Genomic DNA, 18,170 nt, shown 5'->3' with positions numbered 1-18,170 from the left:
TGAGAAGAAAATTAACAATTTTTGTCACTTGCTGTTTTTCTGTAAAGTTGATAATATTTGAGTAAAAAATTATTGGAAATCAATTTTCGGCGATTTTTAGTAATCAATATTTTGTAATTATTGTGAAAATTGTAAAACAGTAGAGGACCTTTCGACTCAAATTATTCCACTCTATCCCTATGCGAGAGTTTTATCATTACTTATCAAACATCTTGTATGTATATTAAGGTGACATCAAATTTTGATCCCACTCCTGAGCAGGTAGAGCAGACTAAACTATCGAAAAGTCTTCTACCATTTTGAAATTTGCACAATAATTAACGAGATATTAACGTTTAAAGATAGTCGAATACGTGTGTCCGCCCAACCTACTATTGCCGAAGGTACACGGCCCACTGATCGCATGACGCGTGGAGTGGGGATACCCCAGCAAGCTCGCCATACCGTTCAAGCTTAGAGGCTCGCGGTGGTGTGCGCTTGCCCCATTCCCCACGCGCTGCAATAGTAGATCGGGCGGACGCGCGTATTCGACTATCTTTAAATAGGTGTAGTAAAAAGAAATCCATTATTTTTCCAATAGATGGCTTTAGTAATCTGTATCTCGTCTACGCGTGATACAAATTACTAAAGCCATCTATTGGAAAAATAATGGATTTCTTTTTACTACACCTAATATTAATATCTCGCTAACTATTGTGCAAATTGCAAAATGGTAGAAGACTTTTCGACAATTTAGTTGACTCTACCTGCTCAGGACGGATGGGGCCGAAATTTAGTGCCACCCTATATATATATATATATATATATATATATATATATACAGAGTGTCCCGTTTTAATGCCCCACCCCAAATAACATTTTTATTTTTGATCTTAAAAAAAAATGTTTCAGACAAAAGTTGTATGGCTTTGAGGATAAGATGGTATCATTAATTTGACCTTGAATAATTGCACGAAGGTTACCTAAAAATTAATTTCTTAAATAGAAACCCTTACTTTTTATTGCACATTTTTGTAGATGATCTCGAGAGCTTTCTAAAACCTTATAATAAAACATTTTTTCATTAAGTACTTCTCGAGTTATAAGGCTCGAATGTTACAGTACCGTCGGTATTAGCAAGATACCTGACTGACGGCTAAAATCTCTTGAATATTGTTTAGAATTATGCCCTGAATAACATTTGTCGAGATCAAATGTCATGTGGTCATTGGAGGTTGTTTTATTTTCATTTTTTTATTTTAATTTTTGCACTAGAAGTTCAAGTTTATGTAATGATTTTGAACAGCATTCAAAGGCGGTGATAAAGAGTGATACCCGAAACATTTACATTCTTAAAAAACAATTAGTACTGTTTTTTGCTTGTCATATCTAGCTTTTTCTTGTTCAGTGTATTAATTCATTTTACAGATCATTCCAATGTACGCAGCTACGGAAACCACCGAGAATACTCAGAAGCAGCTTATGAATCCACTCTTCGTAGCGATCGGCACATTCATTAGCATGGCACTTCTATTTATGATGGGTGTATTGTTTTTACCAAAACTGCCACACTTGGAACTTTTCAACGCACGATTAGTCGACAACGATGACTTTTTGCGTTTAACAACATTTGTAATGAATACCATAGACGAACGCAATCGCTGGCAGAATTTCAACACAACTAGCTGAGAGTACATAAAGTAAAAAGTATTGCATTCTTATATTAGAGATAGAAAATATTATTGAATGCATATTCTGTGTAAAATGTTTGAATGCGATCGATAAAGGAAAAGAATTGCAAAAGAAATATTTACTGTATAATAGGAATGGGCTAAACGATTATTTTTCATTAACAATTATAATAATTACCGTTTACATCAAAATAATCATTGATAACCATATATTACTTCAAAACAATCATGATATTTAAGGCTCCTGACTACTCAACCAAGAATTCTGCATTGACGGTGGCGACATAGACGGTGATCTGGCGAAACCGGTAGCCACACACTTAAGCACGATCCCATGTCCATGTGCTCACTTGCGGTGCGCCGAGAGTGAACGAGACAACGATCTCCTTCTCACACTTGTTTCAAGCGACCGAAAATACTTTCTCGACAATCTCGGCCGCTCGGCGGCCCTAGGCATCAATAAGGGACGGGGGGGCATCTAAATAACATATAAATTTTAATAAATTATAGTAATAGTGTACCCCTTCCACATTAATCCAGAATAGTATAAATCATGTTAAAACGCAACAGTTTACGAGATATTTAATTGTTTACGATTTTTCATGCGCGTTATATAGTATATCCTCCCTTCATAAACTCGAGTAGTAAGAATAGTTCAATAGAAGTAGAATTTTACCGAAAAAAAAAATAAACCAATATTTCTCTTCACAAAAGTCTCGAAAGGCCATTAGAAAAGAAATGCGTATGTTTGAGACTCGAGACTTGTGAAGAAAATATGCGAAAAAAAATCGAACAATTGCAAAAAGCATATTTTTCGCTTATAAAACGAAAGATATTGTTTATATGGAAAAAAATTCGGTATAAAAAATGTAGATATTCGAAATCACTAAAATGAGACATAGAACATTAAAATCGATCTATTAGTTCAGTAGAAAAGAAATAAAAAACACGAAAAAAGCCTTTTTTTCATTCGCTCTCTATTTATTGAGATTTAAACGCAAAGCTTTAAAATTCTTGTAAAATGTGGTTCTCAAAATGACGAATAAATCTAGCTCTGAATAAAACTGAAATGTTCATTTTTAATAAGTCATTTATTCATTAAAAATCTGTCTGCGGAAAACTTAATTTCTTCATCTTTAAGCAGTCGCATAGTAATTTACAGGGGTGATTTTTCTTCTTCAGAGTGCAAGAGTTACACTATCACGTACACTTAATAACAAAACGATTTTTTACAGTTAAACTATTCTAAAAAGATTTTAAAAAGTGCGTATTCTTTCCCGTATAAAAAAATGGAAATTATTTCGATAATATGCATCATATCAAATAACTGTGTGAAGCATTCGAAATCTGACATTTTTCTACGAATTTAAAAAAAAAAGATTACCCTCCGATTATTAGGAACCGTGATAACAATTTTTTTTCGCAAAATCACTGTGACTCTAGTTTTTAAGATTAAGAGTTCCGTCCGTCACCAATTTATCAAAAAAGAATTTGTTATTAAAAAAAATCTCGAATTGTAACCATGAAATTTTTAGTTTAGAAAGTTTTTTCTTTTTTGAATTTTTATTTTTTTGGTTTACTAAAAAATCACGCTTGAGTATAGAATGCATGTCTGATTAACAAATTTAAGTCACATTAGCTATATTTCTTTATTTAATGTGCTGTAAAAAGTGTCCAATTGAACAATTAAATGTACGGAATTATCAGTACAAAATTGTTTTTGTGAATTTAATTGCAGATGCAAATATGACATATGTAAACAAATAATTAATAAGTAATTTGACAAATGTTAGCGTAACTGTTAAAGACACTAAAACTTTTGCAAATATAAAAATAAATTAGTATTACATGAATAATATATTTTGCAACTATATTCAATAGTTACACTAATATTTGGCAAATTATTTATTATTTGTTTACATATATCATATTTGCATCTGCAATTAAATTCACAAAAACAATTTTGTACTGATAATTCCGTACATTTAATTGTCCAATTGAACACTTTTTACAGCATGTTAAATAAAGAATAGCTAATGTGACTTAAATTTTTTGTTAATCAGATTTGCACTCCTCAAACGTGATTTTTTTTAGTAATAAATATACTCAAACGTGATTTTTTAGTAATAAATTGAAAAATAAAAATTCAAGAAACAGAAGACTAAAAATTTCATGGTTACATTTACTTTGCGAAACATTTGTTTAGTTATTTGTTTGTATCTCGTCGAATTATCCCAAATTTTTAAAAAATCAGGTTTCCATGTCAATTTATTGCTAAGAAAATGTAAATTTAGCAAATTTTAACGCATGAAATCAAATACGCACGAATCGCCAAGCGGACCGATCTTCCCCACTCGACTGCGCGCTAGTTTCTCTCACTCCGCCCGGCGTACTGTCTCGCTCGCGTTCTTCAACTTTCCAATAGTTTTAAACAAACTTTTTCGGCAAGAAAAAATTCGAGAATTTTTCAACAGCAAATTCAATACTTCCTTGATAAATTGTTAGACGGAACTCTTAATCTTAAAAACTAGACCCACAGTGATTTTTTGAAAAAAAAACTTGTTATCTCGTGCTCCTAATAATCGGAGGTAATCTTTTTTTTTTAAATTCGTAGAAAAATGTCAAGTTTCAAATGCTTCACACTATTGCTATTTGATATGATGCATATTAACGAAATTATTTCCATTTTTTTATACGAAAAAGGATATCCACTTTTTAAAGGCGTTTTATAATAGTTTAAATGTAAAAAATCGTTTTGTTATTAAGTGTACGTGCAATTCTTGAAGAAAAAAAATCACCCCTATAAATTGCTATGCGATTGCTCAAAGATGAAGAAATTAGGTTTTCCGCAGACAGATTTTTAATCAATAAATGACTTATTGCAAAAATAAACATTTCAGGCTTATTCAGAGCTAGATTTATTCGTCATTTCGAGGGCTACATTTTACGAGAATTTTAAAGCTTTATGTTTAAATCTCAATAAACAAAGAGCGAGTGAAAAAAAGGCTTTTTTCGGTGTTTTTTATTTCTTTTCTACTGAACTAATAGATCGATTTTAATATTCCACGTCTCATTTTGTAATTATTTCGAATACCTACATTTTTTATACCGAATTTTTTTCCATACGAGCAATCTTTCGTCTTATAAGCGAAAAAGCGTGCTTTTTGCAACTATTCGATTTTTTTCGCATATTTTCTTCACAAATCTCGAGTCTCAAACATATGCATTTCTTTTCTGGCCTTTCAAGGCTTTTGTGAAGAGAAATGTTGATTTATAATTTTTTTCCGGTAAAATTCTACTTCTATTGAACTATTCTTGCTACTCGAGTTTATGAAGGAGAAGTATACTATATAACGCGCATGAAGAATCGTAAACAATTAAATATCTCGTAAATTGTTGCGTTTTAACATGAATTATACTATTCTGGATTGAGGTAAGGACTGCACTATTACTATAATTTATTAAAACTTCTATGTTATTTAGGATGCCCCCCCCCCCCTCCACTCCTCATTGATACCTAGGGCCGCTGAGCGGCCAAGATTGCCGAGAAAACATTTTCGCTTGAAACAAGTGTAGAAGAAGTGACTAGTGTAGAAGAAGTTCGCTGTCTTGTTCACTCTCGGCGCGCCGCAGGCGAGCATATGGGCTCGTGTTATGTGTTACAGCGCCGCACCATGATAAATGGCCGAACTTATAGGCATGGAAAAGTGACGTTTTGATGACGAAATTTATGTTGTGTGCCATTTCGTTATTATTTGCTTAATTGTGAAAATGTGATGTGTCTCGTACTTATCAAAGTAGTGATTATCGATGAAAACTAAAGTTATCTTAGAATTTTATATGTAAAAGCATATATTTTACTCGTTTCAACAGCTATCGGACCGTGTGTTTCTGCTCGAATATAGGCTCACTTTACATGCCTCTTACGACCATTTACTAACTGTCAAGGGAGGAAAGGACAGTTTTCATCGATTTTTATAAGTGTTTTAAAGTAATCTCGTCATTTCGTTTCATCCAAATTGTCTTTATTTAAAAATGGCACGCAACATAAATTAATGTGTCATTCCTCGCTTCTGACGTTACGATTCCAACATGACCGTCGCGACTAGTCAGGAGCCTTAAACAATTACCGGTTATTTTTTATAATACCCAATATCCTAGTCAGTAGTCACATTTTTTGGATTATTTCTCATTATTTAAGCCGTTTAAGAAATCTATTTTGAAATATTTCATTATTTAATTCAAAATATTTGTGCAAACAATATAGTGCATAAATATAGTGTTAAATTTTATGCACAAAGATTGGCTGCAACGAACTCGACACTAGTTGAGTGGACACTCGCTATTATTGGTATATTCTTTTAGATCATTCAATCAGCATTTTAGATCTGGAAGAATATATCAATAGCAGCGAGCGCTCATTCAACTGTTGAGTCCGCTATAGCCAATGTTGAGTAGTGATGTCAATTTAGTAATGAGTAATGCCAATATTAGATCAATATTACATGCGTCCATTTTTTATGACAAATTTTTTAGGCGTGTTACTTGGCTACAAGACAGAAAAGATCTCGAACCTCTTTGTCCTATAGCCAATCAAACAGAGGCCTTTATTCTTGAAAAGTATCGCATACGAAATAAATGCTATAATATACTACAAACTAGAGAAATGCTATAGTATATAACGCATATTATAATATTACCCTAGTTTTTCGTATGCAATACTTTTCAAGAAAGGGGCCCTGTGAGTTCTATTCTTGAATAGAACCCGCTTGAAAAATTCCGTATACGATATATAAATATCTTATATTGAAGTAGCATTCCATATACAATCGATCAATTACAGTTGAGAAACTGTCATTTTCGTTTACGAAAATTATTCGTATGTGCTCAAGAATAGGGCCTTGAAAAATTTGTCGTACGACAAAAAAACGGACGAATATAATATTGGCCTAATACAGCGACAGCGCCGACAGTGCTTCTACTGGCAAAAAAAAAATAAATAGTATGATCTTAAACATTACTATTTACCTTTTATACTATTTACTTTTTATTTACTTATAAAATTTAAAATTTGAAAATAATCGTTTAAATTCGATAACGAATTATTTTTAAAACTTGGTAATTAAAGTTATTTCTCAATAACGGTTATTCAGTAACAGATAATGAAATAACGCCCATCACTACTCTATAAATACGAAATAAGTATATTGTAAAACCTTTTATGCTATTAGGTGTTGGAATTAATTCGTAGCGTTTTTTAATGAAAGAATGTTATTTATTTCACATGAGCATTAAAAAATACATTAATGAAAGTACTTCCCATCACTTGTAAAACGCTACGAATTAATTCCAACACCTAATATTATAATCCTAGAAGCGCAAAATATTCCCGGAATGTTATATAAATATTAAAAAATATTAAAATAAGTTATTATAATATTTTTATTATAAAATATTGTATATTTTTTAATGTTACGAGAGTATTCTGTGGATGTTATATGTCTACTTGTATAAATATCCTTGGTATATTTCCTTTAATTTGAAATATTATTAAAATATTTCAGACATTCTTTCCGGTAAGTTGAGAGGTCCCAGGTTCTAACCTGGCTGAGATAATATTTTTCACAATATTTGCCTGAGGTTTATTTTCCTCTTCTAAAGAAGGATGTCTCTTTCCTTTAATAAACAATTCTAGAACTTTCTAAATTTTTGACTCAGATATATAAATAGTGGTAAAATATATGATAGGACAAATAACAACACATAATGTCACGACAAAATTCTAATTGTGTAAAAGAAATACTCGAGATTCATCGTTTGGTTTTTTTGCTGTAAAACAGGTAATGATTCTATTTCTTTATATTCCGACTAGAAGATTTTAATATATACAATTTTATTTAAATTAGAATCTGGAAATTCTTGTTCTACACTTTTCTTGATATGACAATTGGCATTGTAACATTACTGTATGAAGCATCTTCACATATAAAAGAACATGTTTATTTAATTACAACTCTCGACTGTTGAATTTAATGTCAACTAGATGTAACTCTGCGTTTTAAGAATATTATTGAATTACTGAAGATGGCCAGATTGTGGCCGAAACAATGAATTAATGTTTTAATGTAATAATAATTAAATATCACAAACTATAACTTGTGCTGTGGTTTTTTATGCTCTTATTTTTTATATGTTTTTCACAATAAGTTTTTTTCCGTTTTTTATTTAGAGGTTATTAAAATATTTCATAATGATTGTGTTGAAAGTCTGACAATTATCAGCGTGCAATCATATTTGGAAAAAATTGATTAAATATATTCGTGACATCTAACTTTGACCGTTCGGCGTTGTTTACTTTATACGATTAAAATATTTATTAATATTAATTATATTTTTATGTTAGTGCAGTTTGAATTCACAATCTAGTAGAAAATCTTATCAGTCTATGCGTCTTGTGCTTAAATAACGTTTCGGTGTGATTTTATGTCCAGCTCTACAACTGCATATCAAAACTATTTTCAGTTTTTAAATATATTGTATATTTAAATTAAACCGGTGTAACAGTTTTACAAATTAAAATATATAAATGTTGTTATAATTTTTAATGTTCATACAATATTACAGTAACACTAAGTAATGTTACTTTTAATAATCATAAAATAGTAATAAAATATTATCAGGAATTGACATATAACCATTCATTAATATTTCAAAAATATATTCTAGAGGCTTCCATGGGTGCTTTCAATATAAAGATTATGCGTTTCGCGTGTTTCCTTCGTGTCCAGATCTATTCTTGAAATGCCAACGTTTCGTGAACTTTGCAGTCCATCAGGGCGAGGAGCAGCCTGATACTGAACTGTTCTTCCGGGCCGTTTATATCATGCTACTTGTTGGAGTGGTGAGGGGAAAGAAGAGAATTGTGGGTGAGGAGGAGGGGGGGAATTGATCTTCAATAACCGAGAGAATGATTTTCCATGTTTTATTCATGTTGTACCCATTATCTCTATTTAAATTAATAATTTAAATAGGATATTTTTGTATTTGTATCTCTTTGGTTTCTCTATACTTTTTTGGAAAGTATGATGTAATGTTGCTATTGTGCAGTTATTGTGATCGTTTTGTCAAACAGTAGTTTGATGTTCTGTTTCGATGTTGTTCTGATAATGCTGACTGCGTGACATGTTTTAGCCTGACATCATGTTGGTGTTTTTTTATCCGTTGATTGACTCATGGAATGATATAAGGTGAAGCGTTGCGCATAATGGCGGTAGCAATATTGGAAATAACCAATCAAATGTGTCTCCATATGCACTTTCTGACATATAATAGCCCTGCTTATATTGCAGTTACCAATCAAATGCTACCCAAATTTATTCTCCTACTGCGCATCCACGGGAGCGTTTCACCTTATATCATTCCACCATGGATTGATCATTTTTCCGATTTCTCCAATCCTGTATACTTGCTTACAGGAACAAGGTATTTTATATACTCCTGCGAAGCTGAGTGAAGGTCTTTGATCTTTAGAATTTCTTAAGATTTGTCCTATCTTTTTAGGTAGTTTGAAGATAGTTCGGATATTGTATTTGTTTAATATCCTGCCGATCCAATCTGTTGTTCCTCTGACATACAGAAGAATGGATAGGATTCTTTCGTTTGGTCGTGTGTCAGTATCAGGCTGCTCCCCGCCCTGATGAAGTTGACTGCAAAGTTCACGAAACGTTGGAATTCCAAGAATGGATCTGAACACAGAGAAAACCCGCAAAACGCATAATCTTTATATTAGGTGTTGGAATTAATTCGTAGCGTTTTTAATGAAAGAATGTTATTTATTTCACATGAGCATTAAAAAATACATTAATGAAAGTACTTCCCATCACTTGTAAAACGCTACGAATTAATTCCAACACCTAATATTTCAAGAATATATTATTTAATATTAAATAATATTGTACTTATAGGAAATTACTATTATAAGCATGTAATCTAAAATTAAATTCGTTCGATCGAGTAAGGATTAATATAAGATAAAATCGGCATTAACGAAAAATAATATTTATTTAGTATAACATTATAATATACTATACTTTTATTTTAAAATGCAATAAATTTTTGTACATAAATATTGATAATATTAATCATAAAGATAATCAACTAAAAATACATTAATCAGAAAATACTATATAATTAAGTAGTACTACATGAACCTGCAAATGTATTGTGCTCTTTTTTTTTAATAAACTACATAATGAAGATTAATAACAAAGGAAATAGAGATAAATAATGCACTCTAGCTGCTCAGAGAATATGGATATGTATACGTATGTGTACACAAAGTATATGGAATTTTCTATTTTGAGAGTGTATGTACCTATCCATTTTTTATCATATCCCTCGATTTTATAATACGAAAAAATTCTAACATACAAATTGCGAAATCTATACAGTATCAGAAGAACAGAAAGGAAGGCACATGTTGGAACGTTACATGTTAATATGTTGTCATATTTCGTCCCATATCTTCATCTAACTACTTAATCATCAGTCAGTTCGATTGGCAGTTTCCTTCTCCGCCGCCTTTCTTTTCAACATTTGCCTCTGATGCTCATATTCAAAATCCTCTTCGCTCAAATTCAACCTCTGAATCTGCAACATTAAGAAAATTACAGATAATATATAATATTTTATCTTATAAAACATAAATGTTACGTTAAAATCTCATAATTTTAATGCTTAATGCATCATTATGAAAACAACACTGGTACATGGTAGAGTCAACCCAATTCGATTGCTTGTATAATTTTCATAAAAATGAACATATTGTATAATAAAAGACATGTTTTTCAATCAAGAAACATAATAGTAAATTATGTATCTTCATAAAAAAAAGAAGTTATAAGCAATCGAAAAAGTATTGCAAAAACATTGGAAAAAATGCCATACCGAAAAAACGTTTGAGTTAAAATAAAAATCTTTGAAAAATGTAAAGAAATTGAATTAGAAATAAATTTACTAATTTTCTATAATCATTATAAATTTAACTTTATTATATAATAGTTTATTAAAAAATATCGTTTATAATAAATGTAATTTTTTTGTAATATTCATATTTACGTAAAAAGTGTGCACCTGATAAACCAAGACCTCCTCCTCCATGATATGTTGGGGTGGGTTTCTCAGTACTTGGAGGGTTTCGTATGTCGTTGGGCAACATTTGATAAGAGAAGTGCGACCTAGACTGCCTTTCAATAGTATCAAACCTACTTTGAAGATCACTTTTACGCCCTCGCAAAGGAACATATCCCATATACGCAAAATACTTTCCCACGGCAATGTTCGCGTGTAAACGCATAAAAACCATTCTGTCATGTATAAGATTGGCTCCATTTTTTGTTTTTTCTAAAATAGTAAATACGATCAATTAAATCCCTAACTAATTTATGATCAGTCTATAATAATTAAAAAAAAAAAGAAATTTTATTCTAAAATTCTCATTTACATTGTTCGACAACATAAAAATTTTATTAACAACTGCAGAGTTGTAAAAAAATTCCACGTATAATTAAAATTAATTTTCAAAATTGTCTTTCTAAAACGATCATATAATTATGTGTCTGGAAATAATTGCCAAATATTTCATGGGCAGATAGAGCGGACTAAACTGAATCAAAAAATCCTCTACCATTTTGTAAGTTTCTCCAATAGTTAACGAGATATTAATCCTTAAAGATAGCCGAATACGCGCGCCCGCCCGGCCTACTGCGAAGTGTATACGCCTACCAATGTATATGTTTACGCTTGGCGCGCGGGCCGTGGGGAGCGGGGAGTCTGGCAAGCGCGCCGTCCGAGCTATGGAGGCTTGCGGCGGCGCAGAGCGCTTGCCAGCCAATCCCCAACTCCTCGCGCGGTAAGCCCATCGCGATGGCGAATATTCGGCGCTTCAGAAATTAATATTTCGAAAATCAGAAAATGATCGAAATCTTTTTGAGAATTCAATTTAGTTCGCTCTAAAGCGTACGCGTGTACATATAGAAAAATGTTACATATGTATAAATATGACTTGTTTTAAATAAATAATAAGTGTATTTTAAAAGAGTATTTGATAATTTTACCGACAATGTTCGTGAATAAGATAGAGCGGACTAAACTGAATTGAAGTCTTTTATCATTTTGTAATTTTCGCAACAGTTAACAAGATATTAATTATTTAAATATTGGTTTTCAAGAATTTTTTACTCAAGTGCTATCAACTTTACAGAAATAGAGCAAAAGACAAATATTGTTCATTTTCTTTTCATAAAGCTCTAGGGGAATTTTTTCAGAATTTTTTAGTACTATTCTCATTTTGGTAAAAATAGTTGTTAATAAAAAAATGCAATACTAAAAGATTGATTTATTAAAAAATTCTAAAAAGATTTCTAGAGCCTTATGAGAACAAAATAAACAATTTTTGTCTCTTGCTGTTTTTCTGTAAAGTTGATAGTTGAGTAAAAAATTCTTGAAAACCAATATTTTAATAATTAATATCTTGTTAACTCTACCTGCTCATGAAATATTTGGCGATTATTTCCAGACACTCTGTATAGAAAATTCATATAAGAATTCATATGTACTAACTAAGTGCTTATACGCAACGGGTGAGACTCTCTTCAAAAGAGCGAAGAGAATATCTCCATCACGCAGCAACGTTTCCATGCCCTGACTGTAATAGCCGATAAGATACTTGTCGCATATCGCAACGAGGCACCAAAATGCTTGCACTGCCGGCATATGCATCAGCAAAAATGCAGCAATAGGCGCTTGAGCTTGGCAGTAGCCCACTTTGCTGTTCAGAATGGAGTACGCTTTGAGAACTTGAAACAGTTCCTGCTGTCCAGGTGCATTCTCGACAAACATTTCATGATGTGGAAACTGACGATGGAGATCCTTCTTGATATCTTCTATGTATTTGGGATCACCGGGCCGTTTTATCAATTCTTCATATAAATTTGGGTTCTCGTTCATTAGAAGCTGACCGCCACATAGGTTAAGCCAGGCGCGTAGTCTCACAGAAGGTGGTATACCTTTGCGGCATCTCTTGCGGACTTTATGGTAATTTGTGGTCATAAAAAGGCTCCAATTATTCAACATCTGTATCCATTTTCTCTCTCTCCGCAATATCACATCAGGTGGTATAGATTGTTTCCTATTTCATAAAGTTATAATATTACAATAAAATTTAATTTTATTAAAACACTTATTGAAATGTTATGCTAAAAAGAGGTTAAATTACCTTTCTGGACTGTATTGTGAACCGCCTAGAAATCCATGGCGATCAGGTACAGTAGAGATTACCGAGCCTTGATATATACTACTGGCCTCTGACTCTGTTTCCCCATTCAATTCCTCCTCATCATTGCGTGATACAACCGAAGCTGCCATAGCATCTTTCTACTCCTCTAAAAAAATATTGCTTGTTATATAATATAAATAGTATATATAGTAGTAAAAAAAAGTATGGAACAAAAAATGTGCAATGTAAATTTTTCATCATTTAATTTTTTAATAAAGATATCAATGCCGTTTTTTAATATATTATTCAAAAACTTATTTGTGAAAGAAAATAAATAAAAGAAACTATTATAATAAACTTTTTCGAAAATTATATATTTTATTAAATTTCTTTTCCTTTTGTTTATGTCTGTATAAAAACTTTTAAATAAATAAAAAAACAATTATAACTTAAAAGTATATTACTGACATTTATTGTTAATTAGTTAGGACTCCTGTAAGTTTTGATTACAGTGTTACATCTCTGTGCAGCACTATCAATCAATTTGTCCATCATAGAGTAAAAAGTTATCAATTTCAAAAATATCATTTTTTTTGTCATAAAACTATTTCTAATATTGGGTCATCATCTAAAAAGTATCCGCGGTTTTTTGTCACTAGATGGTGTTGATGGTCAACACCATCTAGTGACAAAAAACCGCGGATACTTTTTAAATGACCCAATATATCATTGCATTCTATACCAGCGTCCTAAGCCTTTAGACTACCGAGACCTTAGCAATATTCTTCGCAATAACCGATATATATAGAGAGTTGCGCATTGTAGGCGAGCGTGTATAAACAATAAGATTGGAAACAAGATCGTTTATGTTAATTAACATTACTAACTAGTAATGTTAGTTACTAGTTTATTACGCTCGCACGGAATGCAAGAGATCTGGGTTCGATTCCTGGCCGAAGCAATATTTTTCGCAATAAGTTTATTACAATTTTTTAAGATTAATTTGGAAAATTTGGAGGAATTATTAATATTTTCAGATTGATTGCGTTGAAAGTCCAACAACCATATCGGCACGCAATTATCATTTCTAAAATTAATTCATTCATATGAATATATATAATAGTTTAACATCTGAACATTCAGACCGTAGTGGCGCTTCGTATTTAAAGTAATGTTATTTAAAATAAAGTTTCACATTGTTTTACTTGATACTTTATATAAAATAAATACAAACGCCAATATGTAAAATTTGAAGTTACAGAAAATTGAAGACTTTTTAAAATCATCTGAATAAAAAATCATATAACAATTATATAATTAAATGCGCACGCGCGCACATACACGCGCACACACACACACATACATATACAATTTATTGTGAAAATTATTCAAATAATAATCAGAAAAACTGTGTGCCTTCTTTTTTAAATCTTCTAATGTCTAATAAAAGAGTATAGTACTAATAAAAAAATCAGTAACTTCTCATTAGAAAATCGTTGCGTTATGCCTGTTTCCGTCGATGTAGATCTTTCTTAATCATGAATCAATATTCTTGATCTTTTTCTAATTTTTAGAATTAGAAAAAGACGAAAAGTAAGTTGAACCAAGATTAATCTATTACTATGTTTTTACATAGCTCAATTTATGTTGAAATTATAACATCAATGTTATGAAGCTGAAGGCCAATTATAATTATTCCTCTGAAGAATGGAATGACTGTGATTAGTCATTTCCTAAGATTGCTATTATAACTTCGGTAAATTGAGCTGTGTAAAAGTAGTCTATTATACATTAGTAGAAATGGCAATAGTAAATTAAACTATTAGAATAGTTCTACACATAGTAGAAGAAGAAGTTTTTTTCCATGGTTCTACAGTAAATTGAGTTATCATAGAAATGTCTAATTTTTTTAATAAAGTTAGAGTTACTTGATGTATGCAAAATTCTAGATGAGGTTATCAATGGAGTAAGAAAAAAAAATATTGAAAATGTAACTTTTGATAAATGTTTTGATAAATAACCTAGTGACAAATAAGGATCAGAAGTGTCTTTGACTAACTGCACATAAACATTATCATAGATATTTCTAAAAGACAAGATTATAATAATTTTAAAAAATTACAATTGTAATGGTCACAAAAAAGTAATAAGTTATCGGACATTCTGAAAAAATATTTAATGTTGAAATGACAAAATATTAAATTTCCATAAGAAAAAATATACAAAAAATCAATTTCTTTTTATTTCATTACTTTTGCATACTAAACATTATTAATTTCATACTGTTTCAGTAAAATACACATGTAGTTTTAATATTTTATTCAAATTATGCAGATATATTTGTGATTTTGGATGGACCCAGGCACATCAAATTTTCGGCACTTTACTTTAGAGAACATTTAAATAAAGAATTATTAGCAATCTTTTTATTTAATTCCTTACTGAATCTAAATGTATTAGCAATCATATTAAAGACTTTTACAACAGTTGCAAAGCTGCTTTCTCTACTGAATGTATAGCCAATGATTTTCATAATTTAATCATGATGGAAGTAATATACTTATATTATATTCAGATTGGGCAATTTAGAGCTGTGAGTAGTTTCTTACGTATAATATAATATAATATAATAAAAAATGTTTCTTTGACTAACTGCATATAAATATTATCATATGTATAAAATGTACATATAATATGTATAACATACGGTATTATACATTATAAAAACCATGTATAATATGTTATGTTTAATACATCTCAACCCTGCTTATATTATATCATATCATATCATATCATATCATATCATATCATATCATATTATATTATATTATACTTATATTCTACTTCCATCATGTATTTAATTATTTCTTCCTGCCAAATTTGATACAAATGAGGGAGGGAGCTTCCACTGCATATGCTCATGTATCTCTCTGCAAACAGTGCAAATACATCAGTACATATGATAGCTCCGTTATCCAATTATCTCGCTATTTACAATTTATCAGATTCGCATACATATGCAAAATAAACATCTGTTAGTCTGTCAAGAATATATCTTGCGTTATTTCATTTGATCATCATTCGATCATCACGGCAATCAAGAATCCACGCAGAGAGAGAGAGAGAGAGAGAGAGAGAGAGAGAGAGAGAGAGAGACCCTATTTCCCATCTCATAACATACAGGAAGCACAACAGTGATAGTTTTATGGCCCGCCATAGCAATTAATTACGATACCTTTGCGATATCTCGGCAAGACAGTAGAAGGAAAGAGAAAGGACGAAAGAATGCGGGACTTTTTCTTTTCAGACTTTTGGATTGAGAAAAAAGTATGTAACAGAATGCGGCAATCGACATCCGATTGGACGAGTCAGAGTCTGAGCACAAGAATTGTCATATAAACACTTACTTACTAGAAACTTAAGTTGTAAACGTAAGACGCACAAGCTTTGACGTATGATATACGACTATTTGCCGTCTCTTGAAGATACGGTAATAAGTTGTACGTCAAACTTGAAAGCTTGTGCGTTACTTACGTCTACAACTTAAGTCGAAGTAAGTGTTACGACAATTCTTGTGCTCAGATCCTCGGATTGCTCCAGATAGTGACGAATGCAACTACGAAGATTACGCACGCTACTGTGGGTGCAACTTTCACATGGCGGCGATAGTCGGACTTACCGTAAATTTTCGCCGAATTTGACATTTCAAAGTGTCGCGAACGCACCGACATCTCACCCATACGACTCACCACACTTAACCCAACTGATCACTGTCGCTCAGCTCACTGACACTGTTGAAACCATGGTGTCCATGATTATGTACATATATAATTACATACAACAATACAGTCTCTCTAATAAATTTGGCCCCCATGGGGCGAAATTTAAAGGTACATTTTCATGCTGACGTTCAACACACATTTTTAGCGTCAAAATAAATCACGTGATCAAATTTAATGCTTGATATTCGTCAATTTCTATCACTGACTTATTTTGATGTCGAAAATGAGCGTCAAGCGTCTGGAAGAAAAGGCACCTTAAAAGTGAAATGCTAAAATTATAGAGTATCCTCTCTACAGCACGAGTTTACCAATCACCACGTACTTGCGCGAATACAGTTGCGTACGTTAACCTATCAAAGGCCGGTATTCATAGTCAGTTCTTAAAGGCCATTCTACATTGATCGTAGTGTCGGAAGCGTCGTAAACATCATACGACTTTAAAATTAAAACATCAGATTGGTTGAAGTAACAATCTTGTGACTTGCGACGTCTACGATACGACCAATTACTACGTTTACACGGCACGCTTTACGCCGAAGTTATAACATCGATGTTATGAAATTGGCCAATCACGGTTATTCCATTCTTCAGAGAAATAGCTATGATTGGTCATAACAGTTTCATAACATCGATTTATATCTTCGGCGTAATGGCTTTTACACCACGGAAACGCTTGCCGCAAGGCAAAATATGATGCGATAGCCAATAATAAATAAGCTTACAGCTCCTAATGTGTTCATTGGTTACCGCGTCTCATTTTGTTGCGCGACAAGTACATTTCCGCGTCCAGTTTGCAGGAGCCATGAAGCATGTCATGTAACAAAGATCAAAATGACTTTTTATATTCAAAACCGTCTTAAGTTCAATCTTGAGATGTCATGCACCAATCAGAGGTCAATATTCATAATCGGTTCTTATTTTAAGATCATCTTAAATAATAAGTTTGTTTGCGTCGCTCCAACATGCTCAATACGTCGCGTCACCGGAACTAATAAATGGCAACTAGATGTTCGCGTCGTGTTAGAGCATATTCCATGGATCAATTAAGAGCACGCTTCATTTGCCTCACCTCAGAAGATGATGCGATTAGGGCATGTTACGCATGCATAATGGTTGAAAACGTACTGTATCGAAAAAAGTATTTCAGATTCATTTTATATAAAAATGCATTTAATAAATTTTTTACATAAATATAAAAATATTATATAACAATATAATATAATATTAATAAAATAAAATAATAAAATAAAATAAAATAAAATAAATAACATAAACTATAGAAATCAAAACCTTAAACGGTCTAGCTGGATCTTAAATGCTAGTATGATTCTTGTGTGAATTTATATACTATGTATGTAGTTTTTAGAAATGCGCTCCGAAATGATTTTTCGGTCTTGAAACGTTAACTCCACTAAACTACCGCAGTAATATCACAAGTAAAAT

General features: G+C 31.6%; 2 protein-coding genes and 1 long non-coding RNA gene across 9 annotated transcripts in view; 2 read left to right on the top strand and 1 right to left on the bottom strand.

The window, feature by feature from the left end:
* Window positions 1-7,825, top strand: part of LOC105150384 (uncharacterized) — a 126,758-nt gene extending 118,933 nt beyond the window's left edge. For 2 of the 4 annotated variants that reach the window (XM_087407428.1, XM_087407426.1), the window contains exons 4-6: window positions 1,408-5,802; window positions 7,235-7,510; window positions 7,577-7,825. In XM_087407428.1, coding sequence (XP_087263554.1) covers window positions 1,408-1,668 — 261 coding nt within the window. In that variant the 3' untranslated portion in view covers window positions 1,669-5,802; window positions 7,235-7,510; window positions 7,577-7,825. Of the gene's footprint in view, window positions 1-1,407; window positions 5,831-7,234; window positions 7,511-7,576 lie in introns of those variants that run through there. The other 2 variants (XM_087407427.1, XM_087407435.1) reach the window with 2 other exon arrangements.
* A 1,252-nt stretch (window positions 7,826-9,077) lies between these two features.
* LOC147909357 (uncharacterized) lies at window positions 9,078-9,836 on the top strand. Its single transcript, XR_015545529.1, has 2 exons — window positions 9,078-9,152; window positions 9,231-9,836. It is a non-coding gene; the product is annotated as an uncharacterized LOC147909357 (long non-coding RNA).
* The window catches only part of wkd (TBC1 domain family member whacked), a 20,468-nt gene continuing 12,010 nt past the window's right edge, over window positions 9,713-18,170 (bottom strand). Inside the window, exons 1-5 of one of the 4 annotated variants that reach the window (XM_087407423.1) lie at window positions 16,625-17,040; window positions 12,946-13,111; window positions 12,291-12,858; window positions 10,788-11,072; window positions 9,713-10,319 (exon numbers count right to left, since the gene is read on the bottom strand). In XM_087407423.1, coding sequence (XP_087263549.1) covers window positions 10,215-10,319; window positions 10,788-11,072; window positions 12,291-12,858; window positions 12,946-13,094 — 1,107 coding nt within the window. In that variant the 5' untranslated portion in view covers window positions 13,095-13,111; window positions 16,625-17,040 and the 3' untranslated portion in view covers window positions 9,713-10,214. Of the gene's footprint in view, window positions 10,320-10,787; window positions 11,073-12,290; window positions 12,859-12,945; window positions 13,112-16,180; window positions 16,328-16,624; window positions 17,041-18,170 lie in introns of those variants that run through there. The other 3 variants (XM_011052268.2, XM_087407424.1, XM_087407425.1) reach the window with 3 other exon arrangements.

The sequence above is a fragment of the Acromyrmex echinatior genome, chromosome 6 (assembly GCF_024713525.1).
Source record: "Acromyrmex echinatior isolate Ae372 chromosome 6, ASM2471352v2, whole genome shotgun sequence".
NCBI classification, from domain to species: domain Eukaryota; kingdom Metazoa; phylum Arthropoda; class Insecta; order Hymenoptera; family Formicidae; genus Acromyrmex; species Acromyrmex echinatior.
This window is presented reverse-complemented; position numbering and strand designations above follow the sequence as displayed.